Source organism: Triticum aestivum, chromosome 5B, assembly GCF_018294505.1.
Source record: "Triticum aestivum cultivar Chinese Spring chromosome 5B, IWGSC CS RefSeq v2.1, whole genome shotgun sequence".
NCBI lineage: Eukaryota > Viridiplantae > Streptophyta > Magnoliopsida > Poales > Poaceae > Triticum > Triticum aestivum.
In genome coordinates, this window is record NC_057807.1 from 319,673,068 (window position 1) to 319,682,964 (window position 9,897).

At 52.4% G+C, this 9,897-nt stretch overlaps 1 protein-coding gene across 1 annotated transcript; it reads left to right on the forward strand.

Moving 5' to 3' along the window:
- Nucleotides 1-5,007: 5,007 nt before the first annotated feature.
- On the forward strand, nucleotides 5,008-7,843 carry LOC123116047 (uncharacterized). Its single transcript, XM_044537056.1, has 2 exons — nucleotides 5,008-5,744; nucleotides 6,769-7,843. Exons 1-2 carry the CDS (start codon nucleotides 5,489-5,491, stop codon nucleotides 7,728-7,730), a joined length of 1,218 nt encoding a protein of 405 aa, XP_044392991.1. The 5' UTR covers nucleotides 5,008-5,488; the 3' UTR covers nucleotides 7,731-7,843.
- The last annotated feature ends 2,054 nt before the right edge of the window (nucleotides 7,844-9,897 follow it).

A 9,897-nucleotide genomic window follows, 5' to 3' on the forward strand; every position in this document is an offset into this window, starting at 1 on the left:
CTATACCGGTTTAGCATCATCGTGTCTTACCTGATGAGCCTTCCTCGTATGTCGGGAAGCAAATTAGGAGAAGCCTCTATTTATCTAGTGCCAACATGGTCCGAGGGATTGTCCAAGAACAGCCCCTTGTTTCTGTCCAGTTGCCGATTGATCTTCGAGACCCGCAAAATCCAGTGTGGGGTTCATTCCAAAGTTACAAGTGGATCTATCAAGGCATTCATAGATGCAAGAATATCCTTTTGCCCCCCACCGAATTCATCGTTGACTTCAGATCCACAACATGAGACTTCCTTTAAGAATGAGAACAAAATAGCTACTTTTATATACAGTAAATTACAGCAATTTTTAGTGCATCTCTGAAATAAAACCACTCTTAAATAGAAGAGCAATTGATGTAAGAAGACTAGAAAGTACTAACATATTAAAAATCTATTAACATCAAAGTAAAAAAAAAGATATTTTATTCAGTTAACATATTCTATTTTATCTTGAAATGTTTCGAAAAGTCACGTCTGAGTTACCAAAATTTCTAGGACTGACAATCCATAGCTCCTTTCTTTCAGTCGTTCATTTTTCTTCTTCATTTCTTGTGTTTGATATGCTGTTTTGCACAATTCTTGATCGAAATGCACCTAAACTAAATTATTGTTTGAACCAAATCATACAGCAAGCAGTAAAATAAAACCAAAAAACATCCATATTTATTCCAGAATTACTTCCAGCTTTTGCCGAAAAAGGCTTTCGCCCCGCTTTATATATAAAGCAAAGATCCACATCATCCGATACAAACGCACACCAACACCACACACAACCAAGGCAGGATACAAAAGCGCTGAGCACAGCAACATCACCCCTAGCACACTACCACGAAGAGATGAAGCCGCATACAACGAACCGTGGACTCCAAGGCGGTGCCTTCAGGAAGGATACGACACCGGAGCGCCGCCACCGCCCGATCCGAGGATCAGAGTTTCCCCCGGAGCTGCACGACGGGCGGTGAGAGCCGCGACGACGCCTTCAAGAAGGGAACGAGTTTCGCCGTCGCCGGTCCGTCCGAAGAAAGAGCAGGTTTTCACCCCGACCAACACTCACCGCTGCCGAACGCTACACCCCGACAACCACGCCGCCCACACGGCCATGGTCACCGGGCAGCGCCAAGACACGGGCTTTGCCCAAGAGCACCGTGCACCGCCACCAGGGCCGCCGCCCAGGCATCCAAGACCTTCACACCACCGCACCCGAGACCCGCCGCTACCCCAACCAAAGAGACGAGCAAAAAAAGAATCTGCCTTTGCACCCCTGGCCCACCCCCAGCATCGAGACCCAATAGGTCGGCCAACACTCGCATCCATCGACCCATCCTGCAGCCTGGAGCGCGAGACGAGATCGGTCCTGCAGCACCGTGGGGCGGGGACGAGGTCAGTCCTGCTGCACCGTGCGCGAGACGAGCTCGGTCCGGCGGCACTATGCGCGAGACGAGCTCGGTGCTGCTGCACCGGGCGCGAGACGAGCGATGGACCGTAGCTGGGAAAGGGCCAGCCCTTTGAAGGGAGTAGCGACCGAGCGCCGGGGATATGGAGTGAAGGCCGAAACGGTCCGATCGCAGACAAACCGACGCCGGAGAAGCTAGCCGCCGCCGCAAGCAGATCCGCCAAGCCACCATGGAACCGCCACGACACCGGGAGTCCATCAGCCGGACCTCCACAGGTCGCCGCCCACGGCCGGAGCAATGGCCACGCCCGGCCGCTGCCCTACCCGCGTCGCCCGGCGAGCTCATAGCGCCGGAGCCGCCGGGCACGCACCACCGCCACCACGCGCCGCCGGCCGACCCCCACCACCAGATCCGGCTGGATCCAGCAGGGGGCCGACCGCGCGCCACCTCCCGAGATGGGAGCGCCGCAGCCGCCCCGCCACGCACGAGATCCAGGGCACCGGCGCGCCGCCACCAGCCGGCTGCCCCACGAGCCCGCCGCCGAGCTGCTGAACCCCGCGAAGTCCAGCATCGCAACTCGAGGAGGCCGCCCCGCGCCGGCGTCCCACGAGCAGGGGGGAGAAGGGCCCCGCCGCCGCCGCGCCCACCGGGCTTTGCCCGACAGAGCTCACTGGCGACGGCGGGGGGAAGGGGAGGAAGGAGTGACCGAGGCGCAGCAGGAGCGGTTCGCCCCGGCGCGCGCGGGCACGCCGCGGGGGGTGGGGGAGAGAGGGGGGAGGGGGAGGGGGGGCAGCGGGGCGAGTCTGGAGGCGCTCGCCCGGCGGCCGACGGCGGCGGAGGCAGGCGAGGGGGCCGGCGGCGGCGGGAGGGGAACCCTAACGGGGGAGCGGGGGAGCGGGGGGCTGATGGCTCACTTCCAGCTTTTCCTGACCCCAAACTAAAGAATGATTTAAATTAGCTATAGTTTACAAAAGGAGAGAGGAATATTCAGTGATTCCATCAGTACCATGAGGGATCTTGCCTCGGTCTGCACTTCCAAGGCAAAATCCTAGGTAACTTCATAATTCATACTACTGCTGCACTTTACAATCGAATATAGTATTACACTCGGCACCGGACACTGGTTCCTCATTTTTTTAGGTGTGTTTCCTTGAGGAGTGCAGAACAATTCAACACTTCCAATTCCCTAAGGCCAATGAGACTGCTTGATACAGCATTGCAATATTCACTCCCATCTGCCATACGTTTCCAATATCAAACGCAGATACCGGTGATACTGTTCGTAACATATTGGTATTATCAGTATCGTATCACTGGTTGGAGCAACACTTGAAATTAGCTGTATTCATGGACGGTGTGGATTGTCTGTTCCAAATCCACAGTGACTGCAGCTGTGTTGTTTCAAAAGCTTCAAAACTAGACGTCCAATTTTTACACAAGCGAAATGAAGACCTCCTTTTGAAATAATTATATCTCTGTTTGCTAAGTATGTAAATTTCTCTGTGCCGGTTGAACACTCCTACATCAGATAGCCTTACCTGGTAAATTTCATGTTTGGAGGAACAGACTGTAAACTACAACTCTAAAGCAATTAGATCATGGAAGTATGGACCTAACCAATAGTCTGCATTGCAGCTTTTGAAGTTTGAGAAGTTCAAATCTAGGCCTGCTATAGTGTGGAACAGTTTTGTGCACCATCCTGTCTCCATCATTGTTCTTGCATGATTGCGAAATAACAAATTTTGCATAACATATTTTTATTGAATCACCATCTTACAGCGACATTATGTCGGGAAATGGAACACCATAGAAGCTCCAAGCTTTAGGAAAAGACAAGCCAATTGCATTGGAAGAAATGACACTTTGCTCTTGGCAGCTTCTAGGAATAAGATCAGCACTCGAACAAGAAAAACTGGCACTTTGTGGCGCCTTTCATTCTTGGTAAAATCAGATGCACCAATACTTCAACAGACTAAGGAACTGCCAGAGCAATTTCATCAGTTGAGGGGAGGCTTCTACAACCCAAAAGGCATGTCTGTTGTTACAAAACCCTTTTGTGATTATCTATAGGATCATAGCTAAAAATGGCTGCTCACTCATAAGAGGGGACACAGGAGCCCTGAGTTCAGATTCTTCTCCCAGAAGTTGAATCCACGTCGGCATGGATTGGAAGCTGAAGCGATCGAAGAGCGTGCCGAAGCTGAAGAACGGATCGCCTACGAGTCCGACTAAAGGTAATTCATTTGGTTGTCCACTTCCCTCTACTTTGCTTTAGTTTCTCCTCTCTTTGTTTTCACTATGCAAATGAAACATCTGTGGTGCAAAATGACTGAGATCAGAGATGATTCAGCTTGCCAAACCAGATAGCCGGAGGATTTTTTTGCTTTTCTTTGTGCAATGCAAACTTGATACCGAAGCGATACACGCAAACCAAGGAAATGTTTTTGGGCACAATCAGGGAGGTCAAAGAAAGTTTTCTTGGCCTTGAATACCAAAGCAAAGTTCTTTGTTTGGAGATCTCAAGGTAGCTTAGCTGTGCAGAATTCTGGCGCCAGAATTCATCGTTTCTCTAATATCAGCATTACAAAAACATGTTAGCTGTGCTGGTCCCTCCTGAAACTGAGATTTCTCGTTACTGACGCTGTATTATTTTCTTGAAATAAGTACTTTATAATTAGTCACGATATGATAGTATTACTACTGGTTACCACCGTTTGGAAAACACTTGACGCATTGAGAAAATAGCCCTTTTACAGAAACAGAAACGATTACTAGGAAAACATTCAGCAGGAAAATTTGGGGAGTAACCGGTTCTGCTTTCCACGCTGGCAATAAGCCAATAACCCCTGTAACCAGGCAAATAAATCAAAATTGAAATTTGATTTGAATTGAGCGTGGGTTCTAAAATTTGTTTAAATCTGGTTTATATTGTATTAACTCCATTTGAATTTTAGTGATTTTACACCCTTGCATTTGGGTCTGAGATTTTATATGACTATTTTTTAGCAAATTACCTGTCGATATTTCCGGTTACTGCAGCATCTGAATTATTTTCTGCCAACAAAGAAATAAATTATGTTATATGCATCATCTTAATTATTGTAGTTTCCAGATGCATTGCACCATGGCTTAGCTTGCATCCTCCTGGTCAACGTGTTATTCTTCTTCCTGATTTTTGACTTTCAAGAGTAGTTAGATGGAATACACAAAATAATCCTTGTTAAGGGCATCATGTCAAAGATGTATTTAATCCCCTAGATTCGAACATATGTCAGCATTTGACCCAACAGGAGGAGTTTCAAATTATATTAGTGCATCAAACAAGGATCTAGTTAATCCTATAGATTCGAATGTAAGAAAATGTCAGCACTGACAACAAAAAAAGGAGCCGATAATTTTACAGTGCATCAAATAAAAAAATTGAAAACGCAAACAAAATTTTCTCTGTTTTCGGAGAGGTGAGAATGATTTGCCGGTTGAAAATATTCGACGCTCCAAAGCCACATGTCACAACCTCTTTGATTCGCATGAATTCAGAAAATGCAGGATGGCAGCAGTATGCTCTGTTGATCTGTGTGGATTCAAAACTACTTGAAATCAAAAGGACAGTATGTTTGATACACCACATATATAACAACAGAAAAACTAATGAGACATAGGAACTTTTCTGAAGAGGTTAGTGGTTCACCGAACATTTTTCCTTTTAAAATCAATCAACTGCGTGCATAGCGGACCACGGGAAAAAATAACCAGATCTCAAACCCTACAAATCAAATAAGAAAATCCTGGTGAACCAATGACGCCTTGCCGGAGAATTCATTTGGATTTTCCCCTGGCATGTCCGGGGCTCTGGTTTCGGTTTCTGCGACGGAGGCTCCTCCTCCCAGCATACAAAAATGGCCAGTTGCTGGCTGCGGCGGCCAATGGTACCGCGACGAAGGGATGTTAAGTCGTGCGCGCATGGAACCAACCCCGTGATCCCATACCGCGCCGGTAGCTCTGTACCAGACGTAGCGCTGCCCCATCTTCCATCGCGCGCCACCGCCGGGAGGAGCCATGCCCAGCGACGCCGCCCTCTCGCCGGCGCCGACCGGCAGGAACAACGGCGGCAAGATGCAGAAGCTGCTCAAGTCGGCCTTCAAGCGCGGCGACTCCCCGGCCCAGGCGGCCGGGGAGGAGCCGGAGCTCAGCCCGTCCGCGTCCAGGGGGTCTGGCTCGGGCAGCGGGCGGACGTCGTCGGGGAGGCGTGTCACCCGAGGCGACGACGTCGGCGATCGGTCCAGCCGCGAGAGCGTCGAGCTCGACGCTGAAGGTGAAACGAGCCGTCTCCCTTCCATTGTCCATTTTGCTCTGCTTTTTGCACAGCGCGCATCCGGGTAAAAATGTGCACAGCTTCCCGGCCTCTGCATCAGAACGTGCCAATGTATGCATTGCTCGTGAGATCACTTACGTTTGCTCCAATTTAAGCGGGGCGTAGCCGAAGGCACCGACTTTCTTTCTTTTTTTGCGGGGGAAATGCATAAAACCATTTTGTTCTCATTGAAATTTTCGACGGTTTTTCCTGGCCCTGACCTGAAAGTATAGGCTGATTTCAGGACTCTCCTGATTTTTGTGTATGTTTCACTGGCCTAGTTCTTTTTTAAAAAAATTACGAAATTTCGTCTTTCCAACGTGGCTACGAATTTTTATCATAGTAATTTCCAGTGAACATTAGGCAACAGCTCCTTCTCCGCTTCCAAACGAGGAGCCAAGAAATGGGCATGGCAATCACAAGACGTTGTCAGAAACCAAACTCCTTCCTTGTGTATAGCTCTCGCAAAAAGTTGCAACTTAAGAGACCACTCAAGTTCTTGCTGCCCCTCCAAAGCCAGTGAGGCCGGGGGGACATGACGAAAGGGTCCCTAGCCCAACACAATTATATTTGTGTCAACATGATTTTGTTTACGAATCCTCGCAGATCTCCAACACGTCGTCACGATCTTCCATGCTTGCTGCAACGTTTGCAGCTCAGAATTCAAATTAAAATGCCACTTGCAAGCATATGGCAGCTTGACAGATCACTTGTGAAGGCCAGAGAACCAAATACCAACATTGCATCTGCTCCAGTAAACTACTGATTGTTTGTTAAATAAATACCACAATACTTGTTCAAATCTGGGTCCATTTGGGCAGCTGGTTTTATCTGTCACCTCACATTCTTCTGTCACATTTACGCTGTTCAATAGTTGAGCGTTTGGATCGGATTAACTTTTGGTGAAACATTCGCACATGAGATGAAAGTAAATTGCGGTGCAACTTAAATTAACTTTGGAAAGATTTGATGACGTGAACTGAAGGTTCCAAGAACGACAAGATGCTGGCGGCGCTGCGGGACTGGAAGATCGCGCCGGCGTACGAGACGTTCCCGTGGGAGAAGAAGATGAAGGAGCTGCTGCCGGTGCCGGAATCGAGCCGATTCCTCTCGCTGCTGCTGCTCCCCAAGGCCACGGACGGCACCCACACCCGCTACAACACGCTGGACGACACCCTCGCCCGCGCCGACGCCTGGCTCGCCTCGTCCCGCGCCTCCGGCGTCCCCGTCGAGCTCGCCAGCGTCCAGACGGAGGCGCTGCTCACCAAGATCTCCGGCGAGACGGCGGTGTCCACGGTGAACATGGGCTCCCTGTCCGACCTGGCCAACATGTCCAACGTCAGCCTGTACGGGTTCGAGGACTACCACGGCGTGGACATCGGCGTGGTGCGCGCGGTGCGGCTATGGTACGCGCCGTCGGGCCCCGGCGGCGAGATGGCGGTGGAGATCGCGCTGCGGCAGGGGGACACCAGGCTCGGTTTCGCCATCAGCCGGACCGAGGAAGGCTTCATCTACGTGTCGTCGGTGGCGGACGAGAGCACGCCCGGCGTGGCGTCCACGCGGTCCGGGCTGCTCGAGCTGCACCGGGCGGCGAGGCGGGCGGGCAGGCTGCTGGTGGTGTCGAGGGTGGGAGGGGAGAAGGTGCTGCCGTGGATGGTCTCCACCGCCGGCGACGTCAGGTGCTACGACACCGTGTCGCTGAGCCAGAAGCTTTCGCTGCACCGCCACGCGCTCCGCCCCATCACGCTGCACTTCCTCACGTGGGATGAGGGCGTCCTCGCCCTGCCCCCGCCACCGGCGCCGGCGCGGGGGCCGCTGCTCATGCTGTCCTCCGAAGGCGACGAGGAGGAGATCGATGGCGACGGGCCGGAGATCGCGGCCGGCAAGGGGGGCAAGGGCTCGTCCTTTAGGTTCCAGAACATCGGACTCCCGGATAGCTGGCTGTGAATGAATCCATGGATTCAGAGCGGACCTGCCGGCTATACGTCAGTCAGTCGTGTAACACTGACAGTGCATCTCGTTTTGTGTATTTAGCTTTGTAATTTCCTAAGATGAGAAAAAACCACCGCCTTTTGAGACAAATCTTTGCTAAGAGCACTAACTCTGCGTGCTGTCCAAGTCCAAGTGCAAGTGCAAGTTTAAGCCCTTCTGCGTGCTGTGCAAAGAAGAGGGCCACGCTTCTGCCCACTGTCCGACGTGCGGCCGTCAGCTGCAGCTGCAAATTATGGGCAGTGCGATCTCCGGTGAGGGTTTCTTTTGTCTGGAGTTTGACGACGAAGACGAAGCCGAACTGCCAGTGGATGTGCGGATCGAGAACGCGGCCATTCTTGCCGCTGAGCCTGGGAGGCTCAATCTGCGCATCCTCAAGCAAGAGCTGCAACACATGGTGACCGGGGACTGGGATTGGCAAGTGACTCAGGTTGGTGACAACGATTTCGTGGTGGTCTTCCCTTCTGCGGATCTGTAACACATGGCGAAGTCGAGTGGAAAACTTTTCTTGTTTATCAATGACACTACTGCCACTGTGCGTGATATCTTGCACGAGGAGGTGCCTCCGATGGTCATGCCCGAAACCAGTGTGCGGCTGCAGGGCATCCCTAAGAAACACATGTGTGAGGACCGCATCAAGAAAGGGTTCCGAATGCTTGGTCGACCCATTGTGGTGGATGAGTTGTCCCTCATCAGGATGGGGCCAGTGAGGATGAAGATTGCGTGTAAAGCTCCGGAGAAACTGAATGGGTTTGTGGAAGTTTGGTTTAATCATGAAGGCTACCAAATCAAGGTGGAAAGGGAGGTGCTGCCCAAACGCGGTGGCAAGCGGGTGGCGCCTGGCGCTGGCCCTTCCAACCCCCCACCCAAAGATCCTGATGTCGCGGGGGGTGGCCGACCGTCGGGCGGCTCGCGGCCAGTCGGTGCAGCCACATGCAATGGGCATCAGGGCGTGGGTGGATCTACCATGGCGGCTTCTGGAGGTGACACCAAGATGCAGGACGCTGCGGAGGACTGCGAGGACAGCCCGCTGGATACTTTCATTGACACGGAGACTTGGGATAAGCTGGGTGCTATCTCGGCTGACACTGGGGCCATGGGGGTGGCTAACCAGGACACGGCAGTGAGTGTTCCTCTGTTGGCCCGCTCCCTCGCGCTGTCTTTCGATGAGTATGGATCTAATCTGCCGACCCAGCTCATGGTGAAAGCCGGGCCGCTCGAGTTGGTCGGGGCCACTCCTGCTGCTAACGTGTCGTCTGCCTTGGTGGTGGTGCCTGGGATAGACACAGGGTGTGTGGTTGACTGCGACTTGACTCCAGCCACCAAGCGTGGTTCCAACAGCGCGGGCCGCCAGGCCAAGAAGACGGCGGACAGGAAGCCAACCGGCAAGCAAGTTTCATCTGAGGCAACGGTGGCGGAGACTCTTGGGGGCGAACTGGGGGCGGCGTTGGGACCGGTCGAGGCGAGCAGCAAGGCCAGGCGCTCCAAGGCAACTCCGGTGGTGCATCGGGCTCCCAGCGCTCGGGCCAAGGCTAAGCTGGGTGAGCTGTCCTCCCTGGAGAGCGCCAAGCTTCGGCTCGCGGACAAGATTCTGGAATCGTCAGGTAATCCCTTACCCTCCTATCGTATTTTGAATGCTTTTTCGGATGAACATCTTGCCAGCATCTTAGATGATAGCGGGGTTGCGATTGGTGCTCCTTATGGAGATATCATCTCTTTGGTTCGTGCACGGGAAGAAGCGCAGGCCATGCTCGCGGATGCGGCTGCCCGTGGTGCTGTTACGAATCAACTGGCCATCGTACCAGTACGGGCTGGGGACGAGGCGGGACCCGCTGAGGGGACAGAGGATAGGGAGGCCTCTGATCTACCTTCTTCCAGCCGGATTTCGGCACGGAAGCGTGTGGCTAAGGCGGTGACCTCTAGGGGGGTGTGCCTGCGTAATCGGATCATCTAGATGCGTTACATGTTTTGGAACAGCCGTGGTTGGGGCCACGGAAGGCGTCGAACCCAACTCAAGGAATATATGGCCAAGGAGCAGATCGATGTGGTTTCTCTCCAGGAAATGATTAAAACCAATTTCTCTTACCGCGACCTACTTGCTTTTGATCCCTTGCAACGCTTCATC

Coding starts and splice junctions, on each gene's coding strand:
- LOC123116047 (XM_044537056.1), top strand. CDS start 5,489: ATGCCCAGCGACGCCGCCCTCTCGCCGGCGCCGACCGGCAGGAACAAC. Junction 5,745..6,768: donor CGTCGAGCTCGACGCTGAAG/GTGAAACGAGCC, acceptor CGTGAACTGAAG/GTTCCAAGAACGACAAGATG.